At 39.8% G+C, this 27995-nt stretch overlaps 2 protein-coding genes and 1 non-coding gene across 4 annotated transcripts in view; all 3 read right to left on the reverse strand.

The window, feature by feature from the left end:
• Nucleotides 1-592: 592 nt before the first annotated feature.
• On the reverse strand, nt 593-700 carry LOC144306888 (U6 spliceosomal RNA). The gene has a single exon (XR_013373943.1). It is a non-coding gene; the product is annotated as a U6 spliceosomal RNA (small nuclear RNA).
• Nucleotides 701-1809: 1109 nt separating this feature from the next.
• SNRNP48 (small nuclear ribonucleoprotein U11/U12 subunit 48) lies at nt 1810-19499 on the reverse strand. Its single transcript, XM_077886386.1, has 9 exons — nt 19288-19499; nt 16966-17079; nt 16465-16525; nt 15576-15650; nt 10102-10290; nt 9540-9661; nt 6169-6257; nt 5620-5784; nt 1810-2812 (listed from the first exon to the last, which is right to left on the reverse strand). The coding sequence occupies exons 1-9, from the start codon at nt 19444-19446 to the stop codon at nt 2764-2766; spliced, it is 1023 nt and encodes a 340-aa protein (XP_077742512.1). The 5' UTR covers nt 19447-19499; the 3' UTR covers nt 1810-2763.
• Nucleotides 19500-24039: 4540 nt separating this feature from the next.
• DSP (desmoplakin) overlaps nt 24040-27995 on the reverse strand; it is a 45449-nt gene continuing 41493 nt past the window's right edge. For both annotated transcript variants that reach the window (XM_077886213.1, XM_077886214.1), the window contains exon 24: nt 24040-27979. In XM_077886213.1, coding sequence (XP_077742339.1) covers nt 24728-27979 — 3252 coding nt within the window. In that variant the 3' untranslated portion in view covers nt 24040-24727. The remainder of the gene's footprint in view (nt 27980-27995) is intronic.

Genomic DNA, 27995 nt, shown 5'->3' on the forward strand with positions numbered 1-27995 from the left:
GGGGAAGGGATAAATGGAGAACAACTCTGTTTAATGGGTAGAGATTCGGTTTGGGATGATGAAAACATTCTGGAAAGGTACATTGGTGATGGTTGTACAATAGGATGAATGTTAATGTCACTGAACTACATGTTTAGAAATGGCTAAAATGGTAAATTTTGTTACGTATACTTTTTAACTATCCTTAGTGCTTTTAAGAGTTCAGCAGAAAAAACTGTTTATAGCCAGTAGACTATAAATGCAGGCAAGAAGATACCATCGGAGCTAGAATTTAAGAAATGGGTAAGATGGATAGCAGTTATAGTAATTAATAATATCAGTATTTAATGAATCAAAAATTAGATGTTAAGTGATAGGGTCTTGCAAATGCTTTTGTCGAAATTAAAAATAATAAATTGACAACTACTGTGCTAGGCATAAGGGTTATATTGATAAAAATATAAAACCTGCTCTGGAAAAGCTCAAAATCCAGTGAAGGAGTCTGAAACACAAATAGATAAGCATGGAAAATTAATACATTCAAGGATCAAGCAAAGCCTCTTATGATCTAAATCTACATTTTATTGGACAGTTTGTAGTTGATATTATACTTAAAAATCTGTAAAGAACTCTCGTTACATTTTACACCTCCTCCTTTCACAGGGGCCATGCTAATTTCTGTATGTTCCAATTCTAGTATATGTACTGTTGAAGCAAGCACGCTGGTTACATTTTAGATCTGCTTTTCCCACATCATCCTATTTTTCCCTAAGTATTCACACTTCCCCTTCACTTATTTCTCTCTTCTACTAAAAACCCAACTATGCCTTTCAATCTTACTCTTTAGTTTCAGCAAAATCACTAAAATCACATTGAAAAAACAATAATAAATTAAGTTACAATACATAAAAATTGCTGATTAATTCAAATGGTTTTGACCTACAAAAGCAGCAATTCTATATGGCTCATGATTATGGTAATGCCAAACTCCTTAATATTTTTATTTTTTAATTTTTTAAAAAGATTTTATTTATTTATTTGAGAGCATGAGAGAGAGCACAAGCAGGGGGAAGGAGCAAAAGGAGAAGCAGACTCCTCGCCAAGCAGGGAGCCCAATGTGGGACTCAATACCAGGGTCCTGGGATCATGACCTGGGCCGAAGGCAGATGCTTAACAGCCTGAGCCACCCAGGTACCCAGTCCTTAAGATTTTTATGTCTGAACTTTATATATTTAGAAATTAAGTATAACAGCAGTAATAAAATTTCATATTGGTTAAGTGAACTGTTGATTTCCAACTTATAAATCTGAAGGCTGTTTTTCATACCTAAAGTCTAATGGCCAATCTGATCTATATCCAGTCAACCTTTCTGTCACTGTCAGTTACTTATTAAAATAATTAAAGTTTCATTTCTATTTGGAACATACCTTGGCATCTCTATCCTCAGTTTCTGAAGATTCAAGATACTGCTATTAGACAGGAGATGATTAACATTTAATGCCAAAGTTTCACCTGAGTGACCATCAGACAACAGAACATAGTACAAACACAAAGGAAGAGATGACTGACATATACAACATGATTAATCTCAAAAATATGTGGAGTGGAGGAAGGTACATATTATAGTATTGTTTATATGAATTCTAAAAAAGATACATCTAATCAACAGCAACAAAAACCAAATCTGTGGTTGCCTAGAGGGACGGTAGAGAAATTGAAGAGTAAAAGGAATACATGGGGATTTTGGGTGGTGTTGGAAATGTTCTCTATCTCGATCAAGGTGATGACTTCACTGGCAGGGGTGTAAATTTGTCAAAACTCAATGAAACATACATTTAAAATGGGTGCATTTTATTAAATATAAACAGTACCTCAATAAAGATGATTTACATAAAAGAAAATGACAATATTTTTAATTAAAATCTATTTTTAATTAACAAGTGAAAACATGAATACCTTATTTTAAAAAATTAAATGTTAAGGATAAAGCTAAAGTTTTCTTTGACCATCACTTTGACCTTCACCACTTCCCACCTCTGGATATCAATATCTCCCATCTATACTCCTCCCCCAAATAATTACTGTTATGAGTTTGGTATGGGTCCTTCATGACCCTTTAAAAACATATTTACATACATATATGGTCACAGAAAATGTATATTATTTTGTACATAAATATAACTTGTATATATCTTTCTGCACTTTACAATTTTCACTTAGTATTGTTTCTGAGATCCATCTAATGTTAATATAAATAAAGTTCATTTCTTTTAAATCCAACATAGTAATCTATCACAATTATACTATATTTTATTTAACCAGGCCATTCCCCTCCTGACAGTTATTTACATTTTTCCCTATAACATTTCACCAGTGTAGTAGTAAACAGCAGTTACTGAGGTGGCCACAGGAATTATAGGTGGTTTTCCAAGGGAATGATAATCTTAGCTATAAAGTTTCATTTTTTAATATGAGGATGTATTCATGTATTATGTATACAGTTTAAGTACTGACTTTAAGAATTTTTCTGATACATAAGTTATCACAAAGAATGAAACAAAATTAGTAATAGGAAGCAATCATCTATTAAAATGTAAGTCAAACAAAGCTATAAGGCATAATAGTGTACTCATGGTTTGAGACATAAGTACTTACTGAAAATTAATGTTCTGACCACTAAGTGAGTCATATAAACAGTCTCCTACTCAAAGCAACTGTAATTAAAATATTGGCATACTGGTTATCATGGCATAAGCATATTTAATACATGCACAAATACCTCATTTATATTTTTTGCTTTCTTCTTTTATGACTATGATGTCTGTCCCCATCCCTGAAATGACAGGAGTGAAAAAAACTATTACAGATGGTGGACATTTTAATAACATAACTTTGAAATAGTAACTCACCAGAGTTAAAAGATGCATTCAGAACTAAAGAGTATTTTTTTTTTAAGTTTTTATTTATTTATTCATGAGAGACACACACACACACACAGAGGCAGAGACCCAGGCAGAGGGAGAAGCAGGCTTCCATGCAGGGAGCCGGATGCGGAACTCGATCCCAGGACTCTGGGATTAGGCTCTGGGCTGAAGGCAGTGCTAAACCGCTGAGCCACCCGGGCTGCCGCAGCATTTTTTTTTTTTTTTTTTAATTAAGCTCTATGCTCAATGTGGGGATTGAAAACCTGCCCCCAAGATAAAGAGTCACATGCTCTACCAACGGAGACAGCCAGATGCCCCTAAACAGTACTTTTTTTTAAAGAGTAAATATGCAAAAAACTAAAGGACAAAATTGACATGGGGATAAACAAAATGAAATTTTTAAAAAATTGAGCTTTAGAGTTCCACTTTAAAATTAACTTTGGGGGGATCCCTGGGTGGCGCAGCGGTTTGGCGCCTGCCTTTGGCCCAGGGCGTGATCCTGGAGACCCAGGATCGAATCCCACATCGGGCTCCCGGTGCATGGAGCCTGCTTCTCCCTCTGCCTGTGTCTCTGCCTCTCTCTCTCTCTCTCTCTGTGACTATCATAAATAAATAAAAATTAAAAAAAAAAAAATAAATAAAATAAAATAAAATTAACTTTGAATATAAAGAGGGCCAGAAAGTTCATTTCAAATAGAATGTTAAATTCATGGAAAGAATTCAGAAATTTTCTGATACCCTTATGCTGGTTCCTATCAACTCCATTCAATTCATTCCACCTCAGGAATGGATATCAAAGATTAACCCTGCACTCTTTTGAGAAGTATTTCCAACTAATACTATTTAAACTCTAAATATAACCCCTCTAAAGACATATTATTTCATGTTTACATTTGAGGCTAATGTATTTAAGTCAATAAAAACTGATCAGAGATGCCAAAAATTACTTAAATGGAAAAAGCAGTTTTGTTAATATAAACCAGAAAGAAGTAAAAAGCACAATAACTGATAATTAAGTTATTTGTGTATAATCATTACAAAATATCATTTATAAAAAAAAAAAACAAAAAAAAAACAAAATATCATTTATATATGAATCAAAGGGGATTAGTAAGCAGATATTTCATTTTTATAACGGGATTAAATCACACCTAGCTTTAAACCTACGAAATGAATAAGATGAGCAAAATTATTAAACCAATAAGCATTACTAATTCCTGATCACCAGAGGCCCTAGAGAAGGACAAGATACCATTTGAGAGGCTATTTTAGACATACTGTGCATATACAACTAAAGAAGACATGGACTCAAGGAGCTCAATCTAGTAGGGAGAGTAATAACTTCAATAAAAAATACATGGTAGGCAGAGTGCTGACAAAATGGAAAGATCAGCTCTGCCTCAGTGAGTGAGAAGCTTCCTGGAAAGGACTAAGCTGGGTCTCAAAGGACAAGAAAGAGTTTACCAAGCAGGCTTTAAAAAATTAAAATTAGGCAGCAGAACCTAACATAAAAAGGCATAAATGTGACACAGTTTAGAAGAGGAACTGTAAGTAATTCAGGCTAACTAGAGCATAATTTAGGCATTTCATGTGGGAGTGGCAATATACAAGGATGCGTCGGCAGGAGCCCTGATCGTAGAGGTCTTGGGAACCATTCTATACAATGTGGATTTTTACCCCCAAAGAGTTTTAAGAGTGAAAATTCACTCAGGCAGTAAAGAAGGGATGACTCCATTTGGGGTAAGCTTATAGGTGGTTAGAACAATGAGGAAAACTATCATTTCCCAGATGGAAAGCAGTAAGGATAGAGACAAGGAGGTGCATGCAAGGTATACTCAGGTAGAACCAAAAGCAATTAGAACTAACAAGAAGGTAGGAATAAAAAAGGAGCAACTAAAACAACTCCATGATTTCTGGCTTGGGTGAACCAATGATGGTCATCCCATTATCCAGAACAGGGAATGCTGGGGAAAGAGGGTCAGAATGAAAAAAGACAGTTAAGGACCTAACACTGAGATCCAGGTAGATGCCCTTTAAGCAGGTAAACCACCAGAACAGACCACAACTGATTTAATTTTATTCTTTTAGGGACCCCTGGGTGGCTCAGTGGTTGGGCGTCTGCCTTCGGCTCAGGGCGTGACCCCAGAATCCCAGGATCAAGTCCCACATTGGGCTCCCTGTGTGAAGCCTGCTTCTCCCTCTGTGTCCTCTCACAAATAAATAAATAAAATCTTAAAAAAAATATATATATATATATAAATTTATTCTTTTAGTATTAGTTATATCTTTCCAGCTGTCAAAAATCTATCAGAGATATTAACAAGGGCAAAAGTGACTTGACAGTAAAGTTTGGATCTTCTCTCTGACCCCTGAATTCAGGAATTAGCAAGAGAAAGAAATGATAAGAAAAAGGATGGTGGAAGGAGCAGAAGAAAGAGTTAACTTCCTACCTAGACATCGCCTCCATACATCCTGGCTAGGAAACAAGGAGTACAAGAGGGAAAGCCATATCCAATCAGGCACACAGAAAACTATGCCACCAGAGCTGTGGGTACCTGAACTGAAATCAGATAAATGCTAAGAATTCTCATCAATTACTCTCTTCACTGTAACTTACTCTTACAATCCATTTTCTTAAGGTTGTCTACAACAGAAGGCTCTATTAACTTTTCAAGAGTAAATAGTTCACCATCAGATGATGCCGTGTTAGACTTACCTCTCTTTCCTTCTTCTCGAGTCCCAGTTTTTATCCTTATCTTTATTTCTTTTTCGCTTATGTGGGCTCCTACTCCGATCCTTTCTATGTCGTGAATATTCAGTATCCAAATAACTTCCACCAGACTGCCGTGAATCTACCGAAGCTGATCGCCTTTCTTCATTCCTGAAACACAAAGAACAATCAGTTTCAACCACCCGTCTCCACCAAACACACACAGACACAGCAGCTTAAGTTGAATATTCTGCATAAGAACAATGACAGAGCCGAGAAATATATTCTGTGAGAGGACAAAGAAACATAGCTCTTATATGTTTTACATTCTCACTATTTCACTAGTATATTAGTTTCCCCAAAATTGTCAAAGGGCAATGCTAACACAAAATCTCTGGTATAATAATCCTGAACAATGACAACATGAAACAATTTAAGTATTTTATGAATTATGGTGTGCTAATATTAATGTTCTGAAAAATGTTAAAATTTTATTAAATAATTATAATGTAACTGATTAAAAAGAGATTTTCACTGGTAAACACCATGACATACTTTTCAGCACCATCCTCTGCTCTCTCCTGCTCTTCTTGCCAATGACTGCTGAGTTCTTCCATGTGCACATTTATGACATCCCGAATCACCTCAGAAGAGATAAGCACCCAATTTCAGGTAAGAAAGTTTTTTTAAAAAAATTATATAAAGCTAGAAAAATCACTGTTAACAATCATCCAAATATTTACTAAGAATTATGACAGAATGGACTGTGGGACATGAGCAGTTTAGAGAACACAAAAAAGTCAATGGTCAAATTGGAATATAAATGGTAGATGAAAGTGCTATAATTAATGATAAACTTGCTAGTTGATCACTATATAACTGTGTTAGGAAAAATGTCCCTATTCTTAAGAAGTATATACCAAGAAGCAACAAAAAAAAATCATGGGGTATGTAACTTACTCTTAAATAGTTTAGAAAAAAAGATAATGTACAGATAGAGATCAAAACAAAGAAAACTGTACAGGTAAAAAGAGAGCACAAATGACAAGCAAATGGGACAAAATGTTAACAACAGGTGATCTGAGTAAAGGGTGTTCAGGACTTCTTTGTACTGTTTTTAGTTTTGCAACTTATTCGTATGTTTGAAATTATTTACAAATAAAAATTTTTAACAACTTTATAATTAAGTCAAGCTGACAGCCCAAATATGAAACATTCTAGTCACTTCACAGATACTTTTCCTAAGAGACTACATAAAATCCCTTACCTCTAGGAACCACTTGAAAGTTTTTTCTTTCCATGCCATCAAGCACAGGACTAGTCAACTGGGAGGCACAGATGAAACTAAAATAGAAGCTTGGGACTCCTGGTGGCTCAGCGGTTTAGCGCCTTCAGCTCAGGGTGTGATCCTGGAGTCCCAGGATCGAGTCCCACATCAGGCTCCCTGTATGGAGCCTGCTTCTCCCTCTGCCTATCTCTCTCTCTCTCTCTCTCTCTCACATGAATAAATAAAATCTTTAATAAAATAAAATAGAAGCTTACACTTCCCTCATGCCTAATTAGGTGATATTTTAAGAAGGTACAGGGGACAAGGGGCACTCTCAAAGACGCACACTGTAACGTTCAGGACAGATGGAGTTTCTCCTCATGTCAAAGAAACTTTCAAGGGCTCCCAAAGTAAAATGGAACAATGTCCAAAATCCTTAATAGGGCCTCTGAAGCCTTTCATGATTTTATTACATCACATAATTGAAACCAGCCTTATCTCTTACTGGATAATTGAGGTAAGTAGCTAAGAGTAGCCACTCTAGATTACTGATGGATCTCTGGAAAACTCCTGTACTTTTTTTAAGGAACACTAGCCCTTTCACCTGGAATATCTTTATCCATCATTTCCCCTCCCCTACCATATTCTCTTGTGAAAATCTAACACATGTGACATGAGTCACGCATACCTAAATTCCAAGTCCAGCTCCAGCACTTCCAGAGTAGCCCTACATGAGCTACTTGAAGCCTGAATGTTACTGGACAGTTTCCAGATTTACCACACAGGAAAGAGCTAATGAACAGACATTCTTTATCCTTCCTGCTTCTCCCTTTCCTTCAAATGCTATCTTCTCGATCAAGCCTATAGCAATCTTAACTTTTAAAAAGAATCACTCCTTTCTCCCACAAACTTTGATCTCACTTTATTTTAGCACTTAATGCAATCTGTATTTTGAAAGATCTGTTTCGCTTGTTAAACTACACTAAGCTTCTTGTGGGTGGGGTCTGTATGCCATTTATCCCTACCGACAGCAGTGTGCTATGCATAATAAGTACAGTAAGTAATAAATTTTTTTTAATTTGACAAAGTTTAGGTTCTAGTCCAAATTTAAAAAAAAATTATACAGGATATGAATGAAGCTAGAAATAGATAAAATGTTGAAAGAGCTGTGATCAGAAATATGATAAATCACTGAAAGATTTGTAAACACTGAAGCTTTTACAGGTGAAAGGTGTTTTGGATCCGCTTCCAAAATTATCGGTTTGGAGGAAGGAGAAAGTAAGAGGTAGTGAGTGAGAATATAAATAAAATGACAAAGCCACATGTTGATAATGGTTGAGGCTGAGTGACAGTGACAATGGGGTTCATAAGACTATTCCATTCACTTTAGTATATGTTTGAATATTTCCACAATAAAAAATTAACCATAAAATTGTGAAGAACACTAACACTTGATTACAAGGTATTGAGACTAGAGAAGAAACAACTGATGAACCTCCAAGTATGTGAGGGACTGTAAGAATACTTAGCTATAAAAAAAAAAAAAAAAAAAAAAAAAGAATACTTAGCTAGTATGACATGGTCCCAGACCTCTACTAGAAAACGTAAGTATAAAACATATACTTTAAGTGTGAAAAGAACAGCATACAATTAAGTACTAAGCTATGTGGTCCAGAAAGCATAAAAGCAATAGAACAGCGAATGACTGGGTCAACCAGCACCTCATGGAGACAGTGGGCCTTAAACTGATCAAGATTTAAAAGCATAACAATAAAGAGCATTTGAGGTGAGAAAACGACCTGTTATTTGGACACAGAGGTAAGAGTAAATGTGTATAAATAATCAGATACAGTTTAAGAGACATGCTAGATTAAAGCAAAAGAAAATGTTTGGTAAAATGAGGCCAGATTATGGACAGTCACAGAAATCAGAGCAAGAAGAAAGAAATAATGTGGTAAGAATTCAGAGATTCAATGAGGAAATTATTTGTAAAGTATGGACAAGGTAACTCATGTATCAAAAAATTAATCAGCTGTATCCACTAAAGGATGTCTGAAAATAAGTCTAGACATGTATCAAGAGATTAACGTATAAATAACTTATGCCAGACTTTTCTTAAGCCCAAGTATTTAGCAGAGTACATAAAAGCACACTAAAATTTCTGTAAGGCAAAGACAAAGGTCATTTCTTGGCCAATTTCTGTGTCCCCATGCATTATCTCCATCAATTCTTATAACCCTACAAAGTTGTATAAAATGATAAAAAGTTATAGTTAAAATGGTGAAAAAAATAAAATGGTCAAAAAACTTGTTCAAGTCAAACAGCCAATGATAAATAAGCAGCAGGATCAAAACTCTAACCCAGGTTTAAGGCCAAAATCTACACTCTTATCACGACGTAATACTACTCTCTCAAAAGTAAGCATTTTTTTTACGATTGTGCAGCCTCTCTACCTAAGATTTTTGTACCTGAAAAGCCTTTGCTTGGCACAGTGGATCTGACAGTAATGGAGCAAATACAAATCAGGTGTGCTGCCCTAAAGGCACCTTCTTTCAGATAACCTCCAAGGAACTGTGGAAATCCATAGAGCTGGCTTGGAGAACTACCTAAGGGAAATTTCTGTTTTCAACAAACCACTAAAAGATTATGTAAAACTTACCTCGGTATAGGATTTCTTGGTTATGTGAACATTCTTAGCTCTATAGGACTGGCGTCTTCTTTTATAATCTCTCACTTCTGCCAAGATTTCAAGGTAAGATTTTGGACTTTTTCTACTATTATCTAATAAAAAAAATAAAATATAATTATTATATCCTTGGAAGCTTTTAAATCTTATGAATTAACAGGAAGAAAGACTACAATCATCCCATATTTCAACATGTTTCCACGCATCCAAAAACACCCAAAACTTCTATATTATAGAAATAAGCTAAATCTTATATCATTCTTTTTCTCTAGCCATTAGTTGAACCTCACGTTGTTAAGGTACAAAGACCAGCACAGCTTTAAGTAACGATCTTACAGAAGGAGAAGGAGTGTGCTTAATGTGAAAGGGAGCACAATTTCATGCACTGAGAAAACATCTTTATACGCGTGTGAATGTTAGATAATGCAAAACCATCCTATTCCAGTTCAGAGTAGTCTGACAACTAAAGCTTAATAACACGCACAGAATGAAATGACAATTAAGAAATATAAAACTATAAAAATCCATCTCAAACCTTGATTGACTTTGGCAGCCAAGTCTACAAAGAGATCACTGTCATTTTCAATAATTTGTGAATCAGAGCGCTTTTTCTTCGTCTCCTCCATTACAAAATCATAGAGGGCAAGACGATCAGCTTGGGTTAGATCACAAACGCACCGTTTGTGATTCAGAGGAACTTCAACAGGTAATGAAGAATAAATCCCTAAAGTAAAAATAAAATCACAAGAATAAACAATACATGAAGCATTGTGGATTTAAAATCTACTCCTTATCTTTAAACATGTGCTGTAATAATGCGATATTAACACAAATGTTTTCGTAATAATCCCTTAACATACAAAATGTCCATCTATGTGATAAATGGTAAACAGTGACTTTATCCTCAATGTTATATCCACAGAAAGGATGTATTGTGGATGTTTGCTATCCTCTCCAACAATATTAAGTCAGATCCCATGAAGGCAGGCAGTAATAACCAGAGATAATTTAATTTGCTCATAAGAAAACCTTCTGGGTAACAATTTTTAAAAGGCTACCAGTATTATAAAAGTAGATACTAACTTTCTTTCTGTTTATAGGCTTTCCCCATAAAAGCAGGGGGCGGGGGGATGCTTTCAATAGGTAATACATATTGTAGTCCCTCTGAAAATAAATCATGGAAATATGAAAAATGTGTAAAAAAATGTCTTTACATGAGACAGCAACTTAGGTATTCCATACTCAAAATATATCCCACTTGTGCAATGACTTAGAGCTAAAGACCAAAACACAATTACTTAAGTAGGAGAAATCCCAAACCTCCTCAGACCAGAGAAAGAATAAACTGAGACTAAATTTTTAATTTTCTGAAGAGGAAGCATATTGGTATAATCAATTTAATTTTAATAACTTAGCAGCAGTGCCCCCCCAATAGTCATAGAACTTTCTAAAATCTGCTCATTAATGAAAGAAAATAAATACAATACCTTGATATGATGTATTAAACATTGAAGAAAATTTTTGCTTTGAGATTCAAATTTTCTCAAAGAAATAAAAAATTATTGTAACTGTAAATAAAGCAATTGTTTTAAAACAATTCTTTCTAGCCTTCATTATTCACTTGATGCAAACAATGAACATGAGCTACTAATGTTTCCTAGGTTACTCTGAAGTAATAACTCTGGTTCATAAAACAAGGTTAAGATCAGTAGCTCTTCCCAGATACTTTTATTTGATAAAGTCTAACCTCATTGATTTCCTAGGTAGAGGCAAAAGAAAAATTTAAATAAGAGCAAACTATGAACTAAGCACTACAACATAAAAAGAGAAACGACTTTACATTTGTCTACAAATTAAAAGGAGTGTTACTTGAATATGAGTTCGTGAATAGCCATAGATAACAATACATGGTCCCTTGTATTAGTCAAAGGGTTCTGAATTAGTGGAGAAGGGTTTCCTTTCAAGTCAATCAGTTTCACTCTTAAGTCTGACAGACATTAGGAAAAGCCTTTTTATCCAGGCAAGTGTTAGAACATTTAACTTCGTACGATAAAAATGGTTAACTTTCATAAGCCTAATTCCTTTGAATATAGGCTCTAAAAAGCTGGGAGAAAAATACAAAGATTAGAAAACACTGATATAAGCAAGCTCCACATAAACCTCTGCCTGTTACTTTTAGACAAAGCAATATAATTTCCTCCTTTAAATATTTTGGAGTTGTCTTTACTCATCTTAAATTTCTGTATGGTGAAGATTGATACTTCAGTTCCTTGAAATTCAACTAAAATTCCAAAGACTATAATATTGTGACAGTGGTTAAGATAAAGTTTAGAAATTTGAGTGATACTTTTAAAAGGATATCATTTGCAAAAAGGATACTGCATATCTTTAAATAAGGAGTATATTCAGGTTCCTAATTCCTCTTTATACTCACCCCAATTACTGAAAAAGAAAAAGTACAGGAAAAGTTAAACAACAAACTGCATTCAAATCATTCAGAACATAGATATTTCTGACAAAAAAAAAAGGATACACACAAATAAGCTTACATTTCCATAAAAAGTAAGTTTTCAAACACAAGCTTCTATATGACTTAAAAGTACATCTGAATGCACTGTAATCATATTAAATTCTGTGATCCTCTACTTTTATTTTGTAGTAGCTTTCCTAAAATTGTGGTATAATATACATAACATAAAATTTACCATTTAGCCATTTTTAAGTGTACAGCTCAGTGGCATTAAGTACATTACTGTTTAGCAACCATCACCTCTGTCCATCTCCTGAATTTTTTCATCACCCAAAGTAAAATTCTAATCTAGCTTTTTAGTAACTCTAATTCTTCCTTTTCAGTCACTTTTGCCATCACAGAGCATCTTAAACATATGACATATAATACTAAATATTAGTAGAGAGTACTGGCTTAAAGCTACAAATTCAGAATTTTAGGGAGAATTCACACAGAGTCAATTTCCAAACATCATAGAAAAAGAAATTAAGGCCCATAGAGGTGAAATGACTTGCCGAAGCCTCACAAGTGGTAGGAATAGATTAGGCCTAGAACTACTCCTCTTGGGTCTCTTGAGGGTTCTTTAGTATAATACACTGATCTTCAAATCATGGCCCTGATTCTAATATATGTCATGAAAACATATATTAGGAAAAAGATAAACCACTAAATATAAAATGACTCTTTATGATTAAAATTAGCATTTTGGTTATAAAACTAACCAAGGTAATCACATCCGAAAATAAGTAGGTAGATCTAATGGTTGTTTCAAGCTTTCACAAAGGTTAATGAATTGAGAATTCTGTACACTGAGTGGTGACCTGGTATGAGTGATGAAATGGAAACATAAATTAACTCATCAAAAAATTCATGACAAACAAAATATTAATTAAATGGAAAACTAAATTGCTCATGTTAGTCATTCTTCCTTCAAAGTTAACAAATCAGTGAGATATAAAGAGACTCTTGTTCTGGGCTAGAAGATTTTAAAATGTCTGAAGACATAAATGGGCCTCAAAAATAATGTCTATTGAGAAACTGCAGAACTCAACACAAAATGAAAAAAGGGTTTAAAAAGAGGGTGACAGATAATATAACAAAATTCTTAAGTTAAATCTTAATTTAAAGACAGTGCCACAACAAAAGTGCCTCTTAATTTTCTACTGAAGGAATTATTCAAAATAATTATTTGCTTTTGTAAAGAACTAAATTCAAGGTCCAAATCTACCTTATGACTTAGAAAATAAAAAAAGAAAACTTGAGAACATTCTCTAAATTACATATATAAAATGCACACCCATTTCATTATCTTAATATCACTTTCTAGACATTAATGTGCTTAGAAATTAAATTGCTTAGACATTAGCAGCCAATTATTAGAGCTCCATCTAGTTTAGCATTCATTATCTCCATTACCCTAAACAACACTACAAGATAGTTTTATACTACAGACAAGGAAACAAAACCTCAGAAAGACTGTCATTTTTTCCAGGCCAAGCAACTAGTTTCTTTCTTTAAAACGGGCTTACACAAACCAGAATAAACAAGGAACAATACTAATAATAGCAAGCAGTGAGTAGGTACAGATTTGAAAGTTTGTGGTATTCTTCTACTTAATTCTGACATATTAAATAATGAATATATTGGAGCAGTATCTAGGTTCGTAATCTGTAAGTTTCACTAAATGTAGTTTCTAACAGAAAAGAGAGTAACTCCATTCAGAATGTGTACCCAAATCCAGAACTTGGTTCTCAGTCCAGCCCAGCTATTACCAAGTCTTGCTATTATTATTACCTAGCAAAGGAGTATTAATTCATTTCTCTGTGCCTCTATTTCTTTACCTAATAAGGAGGAGAAAATACTCATCCAGTCTATGTTAAATGTGTTACGAAAAAGAAATGAATATATAAAAGAGCTATGAAGAAAGAATCTCTTTTAAAAAAAACTTAAGTATTGGAATGCCTGGGTGGCTCAGCGGTTGAGCATCTGCCTTTGGCTCAGGGTGGGATCCCGGATTCCTGGGATCAAGTCTCACACTGGGTTCCCTGCATGGAGCCTGCTTCTCCTCCATCTGGGTCTCTACCTCTCTTTCTGTGTCTCTCATGAATAAATAAAATCTTAAAACAAAACAAAAAACTGAAGTATTGACAGACTTCAGAACAAACACACCAGAACCTTATCATTACTCTCAGGGTGTGTTTCCTCATCTCTAAAACACAGGCGCTGGATTAGATGATCCTCCAGTTCTCTTTCAACTCTAGCAAAACAAATTCAGTGAATCTAACTAGTTAGGTCAAAAAAGGCCTTTAACTATTAACCCCTTCAAAACACAACAGCAAAAATCTTTTACTTTTTAATGGTTCATTAAGTAAACGGGAGTAGAGTCAGTAACAGGAGCCAAAAAAAGACTTGTCTGATCACAGCTCAGTAATCTCTTCAAATAAGAGCCAAATGTCTAACCTCAAAGAAAAAAAAAACCCTGCAATTTGGCAAGAAGTACATAAAAATGGGAGCTTAAAAACAGGAAATACAAGAAAATGTGCTTCTGGCTGCTCTATGGAACCACTGTAATGTACAGGAAAGGTAAGAGAGTACCTCCTGGAGCCACAATGCAACGTAGGAAAAAAAAAGTCAAATCCAAATACTGGCTTAGAACAATGGGTGAAGACTCTGAACTTCAACAAAGGAGAAACAAATCCTAACCATGGACTAATGAATATAATTTGGCTAGAAAGAATGAGAGGGAGGAAAAGGTAAGATATCAGAGAAAGCTACCTTCAGAAGGTTCAAAGACAACTCAAGAAATGCTTATAAGAAGAGTCAGTCATGTTGTGGCTACATGTTATATCTAAGTTCAGAAATCTAGTAACTATTTACTCATTTACTTTTATGTTTTCAATGCATTTTGTTTTCATTTCCTAAATTCCCATACTTAAAAATGCTAACCTAGTTTTCTGCTGAAGTAAGTCCCAGGCAGAAACTCTTAACTCAGCTCCAAAGTTGGGCACAAAGGGACCCACAAACTTTCTGACACTCTATGTAAAACTTTGTGTTTCGACTGTATTTGAAGGGCAGCTGTGAAGACCACTCTTAGTATAGGCCTTTCCTTTTACATTGCATTTCAATATTCTGATATTTAACAATGGACTGATGAGAGAGAGCGAGCGAGAGGGGAAGTCTCAGGGTAAGACAGTCTCAATGGGATTTAGATACCAATAATCATAATAAAAATTTTCTACAAGGGAATCTCACCTATTAGGTGATTGTAAAGCATGAACCCCTAGCTAAGACACGGAGTGGTCTAATGAGACTGCTGTATTTGAGCAGAAAATATCTACTTAATGAAGCTGATACCAAACACATTGGTCCAATGTTAAGTGTAAAATGAACTTTTCCCATGTAACTGTTTCCACAAGACTTTTCTTAAAAATTAGTAACCTCTGCTTGCGGGACAGAAATAGTTCAAATCATTAATTAGCTCAAACTATGATGCCACTTACTTTGATTATAACAATCACCATCTTTTCCAACTGCCGTTCTAGCTTGTTTAATTATCTGGAATTGTGAGTCCTTATCTGTCAAAAAAGCACCCATAAACACAATATGAATCATCAGTGCCCATGATTAATTAACTTGTTTCCAATCCAAGCTCTTTGGGCATATTGACAATCCTTCCAGAATCTTAGGAGTGAAAAAACCCACATCCCCACCTAGGTAACCTGAATACAGAATTCTTTCAGATTTAGCTAAAGAACCCAGTAAGTAACCGGACTTCAGGCAGTTTAGAAAACATTATTACAAGGCATGCTGCAGTAGCTGCTACAACTTTGAGCAACCAATAAGAGCTACCATTTCTTAAATCCAGCTAAGGGTCAGGCATTATTTTAAGCATTTTACATATACTATATCATTTAATCTTCACAAAGGCGCTAAAAGAAATTTAGGCAACAAAAAAGGTGTAATTACTTGCTAAAAGCCATGAATCTATTAGTGATAAATCTAGGAGCTGAATCAGGGCATTCTGATTCCAGAGCCTGGGGTTTTAACCTCCACACAGGCTGTGAACACTTGGAATACATTTCCAGCCTCAGTCTGCAAACCGTGTTTTATGGCCAGAATTTTGCTATATGCAAGAAAAAAGGTATCTACTTACTGTACAAAGTTTTGCCGGCTTTTCACTGCCTATTAATATAACACTGGTCTCTAAATTCCAGATTAAGCAAACTAGTTTGACTGTATATTAGTTAATCCTACATTCTCTTAAGGTATAAACATCCTTCTTAATCATAAACATACTTATAAAATCCATTCTTTTGTTAATTTGAAAATGAAATGTCAATGTCTACACTAAGATACTTTTAAGTTATAATCTATTAAATTATTACTTACTCAAAGTAATTGATGGTATCTTCACATTCTCATAGAAAAAATCAGAATTATACATTTGATCCTAAACAGTAAAAACAAAGTTAGTATTCATGTAACAGATAACTATTTTAAGATTTTACATGAACAAAAGATTAGTATCATTTAAATATTTCTTTAAAAATTTTGCAAAATTAGGCAAGTACCATTCTACCCCACAAATGACTAGTATTTTATTTATTTTTATATATATTTTAAATTTTTATTTATTTATGATAGAGAGAGAGGCAGAGACACAGGCAGAGGGAGAAGCAGGCTCCATGCACCAGGAGCCCGACATGGGACTCGCTCCCGGGTCTCCAGGATCACACCCTGGGCCAAAGGCAGGCACCAAACTGCTGCGCCACCCAGGGATCCCAATGACTAGTATTTTGGATCAGAAAACCTCACACTATACACCTTCGAAATATTCTGAATTTATTCATGCATGAATTGCATGACATATACGCAATAAATATATGGTACCTCTTCTTCTTTGGTGTAGCCCAGTTTCCTCAACCTACAGGACATCATGTGCTTCGCTAAAGATGATTTAGGCATGTGATGATTAGAATCATAAGGGCATATCACAACTTCATCCTATAAAAAGGAAACAAAAGCAAAGAAAAAAGGAACAAAAATTTTTATTTTTTTTAAAAGATTATTTGAGAGAGAGAGAGTGCGCGCGCACAGGTGGATACGCAGGCAGGGTGGGGCAGAGGGAGAGAATCTCAAGCAGACTCCCCACTGCACACTGAACCCAGGGGAGGCTCATGAGATCCCGACCTGAGGAGAAACAGAGTCGGAAGCATAACCAACTGAGCCACTGAGGCACCACAAGGGAACACATTCATTTGTTTATTAAAGATTTTATTTATTTATTCATGAGAGACAGAGAGAGCGAGAGGCGCAGACACAGGAAGAGGGAGAAGCAGGCTCCATGCAGGGAGCCCGATGTGCGACTCGGTCTCCAGAATCACACCCTGGGCTGAAGGCAGGCACTAAACCACTGAGCCACCCAGGGATCCCCAAGGGAACACATTTAAATGATTATACCATTAAATGTTTACTACTTAAAAAAAAAAAAAGATTTTATTTATTCATGGGAGACACAGAGAGAGAGAGAAAGAGAGAGACAGAGACACAGGCAGAGGGAGAAGCAGGCTCCATGCAGCGAGCCCAATGGGGGACTCGATCCTGGGTCTCCAGGACCTCGCCCTGGGCTGAAGGCAGGCACCAAACCGCTGAGCCACCCAGAGATCCCCCAAAATTCAGATTCTTTAATACGACTGAAACAAACTTTAGAATTTCTGTGATGCCTTTAATACAGTAAACAAGGGCAACCCGTGTGGCTCAGCGGTTTAGCACCACCTTCAGCCCAGGGCCTAATCCTGGAGACCCCGGATTGAGCCCTGCGTTGGGCTGCCTGCGTGGAGCCTGCTTCTCCCTCTGCCTGTGTCTCTGCCTCTGTGTCTCTATGAATAAATAAAATCTTAAAAAAAAAAATACAGTAAAAGAACTGTTTGTGCACAAGTCACATATGCCTTAAGGGTCTTTGCGGGAATCAATCAAGTTAATTTAAACCTGGGAGAAATAATGACAGTGTAATAAACCCAGAAAGAGGGCAGCCCAGGTGGCTCAGCGGTTTAGCGCCGCCTTCAGCTCAGGGCTTGATCCTGGAGACCCGGGATCGAGTCCCACGTCGGGCTCCCTGCATGGAGCCTGCTTCTCCCTCTGCCTGTGCCTCTCATGGATAACTAAATAAAAATACTTTTTTAAAAATAAATAAAAATAAAATAAACCTGGGAGAAATAATGACAGTGTGATAAACCCAGAAGGAGCACCAGAGATTGTGCATTACCCACACTGAAGCGCTTCCCTCCTCCCACCCCATTAATAACCAACCAAAAAATCAGGACTGTTGAATACTCCTGCCTACAGTTTTTTTTTTTCTTCTTCTTCTTAAAGATTTTATTTATTTATTCACAGAAAGAGAGAGAGAGGCAGAGACACAGGAAGAGGAGAAGCAGCCTCCCTGCAGGACTCGATCCTGGGACTCCGGGGTCACGCCCTGAGCCCCCCAGGTGCTTCCTGCCTACAGTTTTTTGTTTTGTTTTGTTTTTAAGATTTATTTATTTATTCATTCAGGGAGAGAGAGATGCAGAGGCACAGGCAGAGGGAGAAGCAGGCTCCACGCAGGGAGCCCGACGTGGGGCTCGATCCCGGGTCTCCAGGACCACGCCCTGGGCTGCAGGCGGCGCTAAACCGCTGCGCCACCGGGGCTGCCCCTGCCTACAGTTTTTAAAAGCGCTTCTAACGCTCGGAAGAGTCGCAGCCTTCTTGGTGGCACTTGGTGGTACCCTCTAGTAATCCTACAGCGGGTGCTGCCGCTGTCAGAAGTGGACCTAATTTTTTAAGGCAGAGAAAGGTGAGGGGAACTCCCGCGCTCTGCGGAGGCCGAATCCGGGGCAAGTCGGCATCCACGTGACACGGGACGAAGCGGACGGCCCACCTCCACCCCCGCGGCAACACTCGGCGGCCCGGTCCGCGCTCCTCCGGGCAAGCCCCCCGCCCACCGCGGTTCGCCTCCTCCGCGCACCGCACTTCCGGCGCTCCGGGCCCCCCCGCCCCTCCCCCTCCGAGGCCCGCTCCCGGGCCCCCCTCCCCCCTCCTCCCCCCAGGCCCGCAGGCGTCCCGGGCGCCCCAGGCCCAGTCCCGGGCCTCCCCCCTCCTGCCCCCCAGGCCCAGTCCCGGGCGGCCCCCCCGCCACCCGGGACCGCAGCCTGACGGGCTGACGGTCCCCCTCACCTCTGCCGCCCCCTCCGCCCCGGGGTCCAGCCGATCCAGGCTCCAGCCCAGGGACGCCGTCACCTCCTCCAGCTTCCGGCAGCAGCTCTCCACGAAGTCGCTGAGCTCCTGCTGCAGCCGCCGCCGCTCCTCCACCGGGGGCGGCTCGCCCGCCGCCATGGCCGCGCCCGACCCGCCAGCAGGAAGCCCTCGGACTGCCGGCGGCGCGCGCGCAGGCTTCTGGGAGCCGGGGGCGGGGCCAGCCGTCGTCACGTGCTCGGGAGGGCCTATGGGGAGAGGGCGGGGGCGGGAGCTGTCACTGGGGGAGGCGTTCCCGGGTCCTTCGCAGGCTCGTGCGAGTGCTCCGGGATGCTGCATTGCCCAGCCTCCCTCTCCCCACCAAATTTATTTTATTTTATTAAAAAAATTTTTTTAGGGATCCCTGGGTGGCGCAGCGGTTTAGCGCCTGCCTTTGGCCCAGGGCGCGATCCTGGAGACCCGGGATCGAATCCCACATCGGGCTCCCGGTGCGTGGAGCCTGCTTCTCCCTCTGCCTGTGTCTCTGCCTCTCTCTCTCTCTCTCTCTCTCTGTGACTATCATAAATAAATAAAAAAATTAAAAAAATAAATAAAAAATAAAAAATAAATTTTTTTAGCTTTATTTATTTATTCATGAAAGACACAGAGAGAGGCAGAGAGGCAGAGACCCAGGCAGAGGGAGAAGCAGGCTCCATGCAGGGAGCCCGATGTGGGACTTGGTCCTGGGTCTCCAGGGTCACGCCCCGGGCTGCAGGTGGCGCTAACCGCTGAGCCACCCGGGCTGCCCCCAACTTTAAAAAAAAAAAAAATGGTTTATTCGCCCTCCCCTCCGCTGCCGCTGAGATGCTCAGTCCTTCCGATGAGGCCAGGCCACGCTGGGGTGAGGTCTTCTTGCAACAAACAGCTCCCGGGGGCGCTCCCCCGCCCCATGGCCTCCCCCGCGGAGCCTGCCGGCGTCTGCTCCGCCCTCCTCTTGCACGACTGTGAGGTGGCGGCCACGCAGGAGAAGATCAGTGCCCTCATTTAATGTTGAACGATCCTGGCCAGGCGTCTTTGGGAAGGCGCTGGCCACTGTTGGCATCGGGAGCCTCGAAGCAATGGAGGGGCTGGTGGACCTGCCCCAGCGGCTGGCGCTGCACCAGCCAAGGTCCTGCCCGGTCCGCCCCTGCTGCCCCTGCTGGGAACAAAGTGGAAGCAAAGAAGGAAGAATCTGAGGAGTCTGATGATGACGTGGACTTGGTCTTTTTTTTTTTTTTTGCTAAACCTCCTTAACCATGTTCAATAAAAACCTGAACTTAAAAAAAAAAAAAGGTTTATATCCACAGAGAAGTTTAGAGTGTACAAGCGTTTGCACAGCCATCCTCTAGCTCATTAACATTTGTTTTCTCTCTCTCCACATACACACACAGCCCCACGTGCTTGTTTTTGCAGAATTATTTGAAAGTCAGTTGCAGCAGCTTCAACCCCCAAATATGTCTGTATGCATCGCCTTGAGAATAAGGACATTGTCCTAAATAGCGACCATACATGGCCAAACCTAAGAGAATAATTTCGGAATATCACCCGATGTTCAGTTTATATTCAAATGTCCCTGGTTGTCCTCCCAAATTCCTTTCAGAGCCATTTCCACTAGTTTTTCGACCCCACGAGCTGTAATTGGCTCTTGTCGCCTTTAACCCGACAACGTCTCCCCATCCTCCTTTTCAAATTAAATCATTGAATTTTTTTGTCTGGAGCTGCAGCCAGGTGTCTTGTAAAATGTTCCTCTTTCTGGATCTATCAGGTTATTTTGCCATTATGATTAGTTTTTTTCCCAAGCATTTTTGCAAGGAGATGTGTGTGACCCTTTATAACATCTCACAGAGAACATCTATCTTAAATTCTCCTTCTATTAGTGGTGCTACATTTGATCATTTGGTAAAGGTAGATGATTTTATCGCTCTATTGTAGACATTTCCCTCTGTGGGATGATACTTTGAGGCCGTATGTCTTATTCCCCAACAGACTCAGTCCTTCAGTGAATCTGTCATTATGTTAGGAGTTATAAATGATTCTCTAATACATACTGTCATGGCTTCTATATTTGTTAACTGGCATTCTTACCATAACTCGATTTTGTTGTTCACTATGGAATCAAGGGATTTTAAAAATTATTAATATAAGGTTTTAAATTCATTATCACATACTCCATTACCATCATAATTCTTGCTGATGCTCAAATTGTCCCAAATTTGACCAGTGGAAGCCACTTTAACCACTTCGTGTCTCTTTGATGTGTCCCAATAGTACTGGAGTACCTCCTTTTCCCTGCTTTGATTAACCCAAGCTTACTTTGTACATTTCCTATCCAAGACCTGGAATCAGCCCTTTTGATTTCCCCAAGTGGCTTTAACTCCCAGAATCTAATCCCTCTTATATTATGTATTTTTACTTTTTTTCAAGCCTCATGCCAAATCTTTGCTTCCCTTTGGGCCTGCCTCTATCAGAAGAAGAAACTGTGGAGGGAATTTTAGTACAATTCTCTCACCAAAAAAAAAAAAAAAAAAAAATATATATATATATATATGTGAGTATAAATAGGCAGATAGGCAGTACCCAAAAATACAGAAATAGGCCAATAGCTGCAAACAGATGTGGGGTAAGGGAGGAGTTCCAGTTTACTCTGCCTGCAATATCCCTACTTTTTAACTGTATTTACATGGCTAGCCCAGCAGCATTCTAGAAAATGTGAGACTTTTTAGAGGTGTAATGACAGTCATTGAAAAACTATATATATATATACACACACACACACACACATATATAATACATATATGTATGCACATATATGTTTATATGTAACACTTTAAATATATATCTTTAAATATATAACCTTAAATATATATATATATGTATGTATTATGTATATACATAGAACTTTTCTGTGGAGGCACGCTGTAGGTGAACCAAATCAAAATTAGCCAAGGATGTCCTCTGGGACAGACCATCTCACCTCAGAGCTTAATGACAACTTTGGCAACAGCCTGGAGGTATATTCTTTCAACCTGAAGAACTGCTTTACATTGATGCTTATTAATCTGTTTAATTACCATTTTTCTAGGGACTTCTGACTGTTCTAGGATTCTATTATAGGCTGAATTGTGTGTCGTCCCCATCCCCACCCCAATTCATGTTGGAGCTCTAACACCTAACATAACTGTATTTGGGGATAGGGACTATAAGGAGGTAAAGTTAAATGAGGTCATAAAGATGGAGCTCTAGTGTGATAATATTCAAGTCCTTCTAAGACACACCAGAGCTCCTTCCCTACCCCTTACTACCTACAATCCAAAAAGAGTGCTTTCACTAGCAACCAACCTAAGACTACCTTGGTCTTGGCCTCTGCAACTATGAAAACATGAATTTAACTCACATGGTCTGTGCATCTTCTTATGGCAGCCCAAGCTAACCGACAGTCTCCTAGCTCTAATACGAAAATCTTTCTTCATTTTGCCCAGCACAGCGCTTACCACTTATTTTTCTCTTCCTTTTATTTTTTTTTTTTGAGGGGGGGGGCTATTTTTGTACCATGTGTCTCTACCATGGGATCCATAGCTTCTGGCACAATGTGTAGCACACAGAACTCAATACTTAGTGAATGATGTTAATTATAAGTCCTCCAGATTGGGAGAGGAGAAAGGAGAAGAAAAGGAGGGGAGACAAGAAATGAATGCTGGTTTCGTCCGAAGTCCAAAAAGCCCCCGATAATTTAAGTATTACCTTACATATGATCTTTTTTGTTCTTCACCATTAGCATTTCACTTGTTTTCTTACTTTCTGATCTGTACCATAAAATGTTTGATTAATACATACTGCTGATATATGAAGGTTGTCCCTCTGATTGCTTTTTTTTTTTTTTTATTCATGAGAGACACAGAGAGAGAGAGAGGCAGAGACACAGAGGGAGAGGCAGAGGCAGGCTCCATGCAGGGAGCCCGACATGGGACTCAATCCCGGGTCTCCAGGATCACAACCAGGGTCGAAGGCGGTGCTAAACCGCTGAGCCACCAGGGCTGCCCCCTCTGATTGCTTTTTATGTGTTTCCTGTCCCACCTAGACTATAAATGTTTTGAAGTTGGGGGGGCTGGTAAAGTCTATCGAATCCTCATAGTACCCAGCCTAACAACTAGACATAATAAGTATTCAGAAAGGTCATGTTGATTTAATGACAAATGTCTGAATTTCAAAAGCTTCTCTTTCATACAAAGAGCAGGCTTATATCTCATTGTCTTTCAACAAAGAGCCAAAACCACACCAGGATTCATTTTTATAGATTCAAGGACAATTCTTTCCTCTTAGGGGACAAAATGAAACCCCACGTATCTGGAGAATATTCAAAATGGAATCTATCTAAGGCACTTCATTTTTTTAGTGGTATTATGGTGACTTTTGCCCATGCTACTTAGAACTTATTGACCAGAATAAACAAGAACTGGGTATTGACGTATGGCCTGGCTTCTTTACACAGGGTTCTTTCCGAGAACTCCACCTGACACACCAGGGGGACTTGAGAAATGTCAAAGAAACTACAAAAGAGCAACTTCCAGCAAGAATTCAGAACTAAAATAGTTTTTTTTAATGGTCTTTCTTAATAGGTACTTGGTAAACAGAAGGTTTTGGACATCTTTTACAATGAGCAGAACTATGCTGATAAATACCTTGTGTGTATAAAAGTATGAAATGAAAACGCAAAAATTTCAAAAGTCTAAAAGTTTATTGCCAGAATAGCAAACTTCATAAAGACACCTTTTTAAAGTACATAGTAAATGACAAGCAAAATAAACAGAAAACTTTGACCAAAGAAAAGCAAAGATTGCTGCTATCATGCACATATAGTCAAATTAAGACCAAACCAAACAAGTGCATTTAAGAGTATATGGGTTACACAATCCACAATCTAAGACTAAAGGAGACTCATTCCAAAACGTTTGGGGTGGAGTATTCTAGGGAGAATGGGAGGAAGAATTTGCTCCTAATACAGAAAATGGAAATATTTAGATGAGACACAGAATGATGACTAAAACATCAATGATCAGCTTAATTTCATCTTCAAGAATAGAAATCTGGATTATAGGCCAAAAGAAGTACAAGAATCGATCAAAAATCGAAACACAGAAGGAACAAACTCAGATTCAATTTGTGCTATCCTTACAACTGATTACCGCTTCATACACACTACAGCCACTGCGTGACATACTCCGGGTGAGCTAAGGAGAGAAAAAGCCAGAAGAGCCTTTACTATTTGATTTCGGCCAGGGTTATGTCTTCTTAATCATAGAAAGCTCTATCACTATACTGCAAGCACTATAGTATTTGCCTTTTGTTAGTATTTAGTAAAGTGAAAAATTCACATAAACAAAGCCAAGGAAATAACAACTGACCACTAGTGCCCAATAGAGCTACTGCTAAAGGAGTAGGAGTAAGAGTAGGAGGCATTCCCAGTTGCATCAAAGCTTCCTCTCCGGGACCCACTGCGGGAACCAGAGCGAGAGCCGGAGCGGGATCCGGAGCGAGAGCCAGAGCGGGATCCGGAGCGGGAGCCTGGGGCAGAAGACATGTTGTAAGGGCTAGGCAAGCCCTTAGACGAAACAGAGGCGGCCTCCAGGAGGCGAAGGCCGGTGATATCTTCCACCATGGAGCGATTCATGGCATCCTTATAGGAGATTTTCAATTTGGTTTTGGGGCAGGTCAGGATTTTGGCATAGGTGCTGGTGTCTTGCAGCCTTTGAGCTGCTCTGCCGTCGATGAACCCCTTCCTGATGGCTTCTTCCGTGCTTATCCTCCCATGTACTTCCGGATCAACAAGGCCCCCAGTGAGGTACTGGAACTCCAGGAAGCGCTGACCTGCCTCATAGGGGAGCCATTTTTCTTTCACTGCCTCTGCGGCTGACATCTTCTTCTTTCCCTTCACGCCTTCGAAGCCAATGAAGGCTTTCTGAGCGGGCTTCAGCCTGGTGGCCATATCTTGGTCAATCAGGCCCTGGGAGACTGCATCCTGAAGTGACAGCTTCTGACCGCTGGTTGGGTGGATGATGCCACCTGTGCAGGCCTGAGCCTCCAGGAGCCTCTGACCGGTGATGCTATCGACAATGCCCCTCTCTATTCCTTCCGTAATGGAGATCTTCTCTAAGTTTTCTGTGTCAAAGATGGCGGCAATGGGGCTCAATTCTTCCAGGGGGTCAGACAGAGAGCTACTCCTGATGGTTATGTTCCTGACACTGGATATGGTAGAAATCTTACTTAGGGACTCGTGTCGGGAGTTGCTAAAAACATCATCGCTGATGCTACTAGCACCAATGCCACCGCTGTTGCCGATGCCATTTTTCAAGGAGATCATATCAGCAAACTGAGTGAGGCTGAGGCTGCCAGATCGGTACTGATCAAAGAACTTCCTGTCAATGAGGCCCTTGTCAATGGCATCTTGAATATCATACTGACTGCCTGTCTTCCTATCGACCAGGACCACCCTGGTGGAGCCGTCAGATCCAGTGATGGTTATTTCTTCCCACTCACACTCCTGCTCACACAGTTCTTTGAAGGTTTCGTAATCAATGAGGCCCTTCTTATAGGCCTCCTGAACAGACATCTCCTTGTTGGTTTCTGGGTCAACAATGACTACTCTACGCTTCCTGAGGGTATTCTTTTGTGATGTCTGGACCTCCTTCTTCTTTTCTTTCAAGGGCAGAAGACAGAGCCCTGTCTCATCATCCTTGATACATCTTTCTTTTAGTTGCAGATAGGTCAGATTTTCTTCTGTGTTGGGGTCAAAAAACCCTTTTGTATCATCACTTGGGTCTGAGAGAATTTCACTGAGCTCCTCATTAAAGTAGCCCCTCTTGTATGCCATGTCAACTGGCAACCGATGGCTCTCCTTCGGGTCGATGATCCCACCTGTTGCGATCTGTGCTTCCAACAAACGAATGCCGTGGCCCTTTTCGATGAGTTCCTTGTTCATGGCTTGGAACAAAGAGATGATGTTTCCTGTTTCAGGATCGTTATACCCCGTGACAGCTCGTTCCGCAGACAGGAGCTTCTCTTTGAACTCAATACCCACCAGGCCTCTTTTGTAGGCTTCCTCCACCGGCAACCTCAGGTTGCTAACAGGATCCACTATAAAGCCAGTGGCTGCTTGGGCTTCCAGCAACTCCAGGGCAGTACCAGGTCGGACCAAGCCAATTTTCATGGCCTCATAAATGCCAAGCTTCTGTTTCGTGGTTTCATTGTATATGCCTGCTATGCAACTTGAACCCTGAAGGAAGTCTTTAATTCTCTCACCAACCTCATCATAAGAAATCTGACCTGATTCCAGTTCGTTTACAGTGGATGGTCTCAATATGCCAGAATCGACCAGCTCAGAGACGGTCACCTGTTGTCTGATTCCTTGGAAGGACATACTTCTCTTCTGCACCGACAGCAAGAGCAGGCCGGTGTGTGGTTCGATTCTACACCGTTCCCTCAGCTGCATGTAACTGACTTTCTTTTTGGTGACTGGATCCACAAAGTTTTTCTGACTATCTCGGGGATCATTCAGGGACCGATACAGATCTCTGTCAATCAGTCCGCGGGCCAGTGCTACATCTTTTGGCAAAAAGACACTATTCACGGGGTCCACTACACCCCCTGAGGCAATCTGGGCTTCCAGCAGGCGCATGCCGGTTTCTCTGTCGATCAAATTTTTCTTGATGGCTTCCGAAACAGATACTGTCTTGCCCGAAAACGGATCATCGAAACCTGTGACCGCTTTCTCTGCTGTGTATATCTGCTGACGGTCATCGAAGTCAATGAGGTCCCGAGCGATTGCATTGTCAACAGTCAGCTTCTCGTTCCTGTGGGGGTCGATGATACCGCCTGTAGCTGCCTGGGCCTCCAGGAGCATGACTGTGGACTCCGGGGTGATTAACTTCTTTCTCTTGGCCTCTACTAGAGAGTACTTTTCCTTAGGGGAGGCAGAGGCTCCGGCGATCGCTCCGGCACCCCGAAGGAAAGGCTGGATTTCAGAAGCAACTTCTTCCACTGATTTTTTCCCTTTCAACAGTTTGTCCAAGGTTGTCTTGTCAATCAGCTGGCACTCATAGAGCTGCATCGCCGTCACCTTCTTCCTCAGCCCATCGAACACCAGCTTGGAGGAGTCAACTGTCCACTCGTACTCCGTCTGGGTCTCCCGATGGGACCCGTAGGGGCGCTGCTTGAGCTTGTCGATTTCCCTCTGAAGGCGGGAGCGTTCGGTTTCCAACTGCGACTGCGTCTCCCTGGTCGAATCCTCCAACTTGCGCCTGTAACGCTCCTCGATCCTCTTGATCTCTGCCTGCAGTCTTTCGATCTCACTCCTAAAGCTGTTCTTCTCTCTCTCACTCTTCTCTCTTTCCGACTCGATCTTCCTAATGGTCTCTTCCTTGCGGGAATACTGGGTTTTCCACTGATTGAGGTCATTCTGGATTTGCTGTTTCTCACACTCCAGGCGTTGTTTCACCCTGCTTTCGGCCTCTAGTGTGGCCTTCAGGCGAGTGAGCTCATCCTCCAGCCTCTGCAGCCTGCTCTTGTCCTGCTCCAGAACTTTGATTTTCACCAGGAGGCTCTCTCTTTCCTGCACCACCTGAGTGCACTGGTTCTTTGATTCCTGAATCCTATTAGATGCCTGGAATTTAAAAAGA

This window comes from Canis aureus, chromosome 37 (genome assembly GCF_053574225.1).
Source record: "Canis aureus isolate CA01 chromosome 37, VMU_Caureus_v.1.0, whole genome shotgun sequence".
In the NCBI taxonomy this organism is placed as follows: Eukaryota; Metazoa; Chordata; class Mammalia; order Carnivora; family Canidae; genus Canis; species Canis aureus.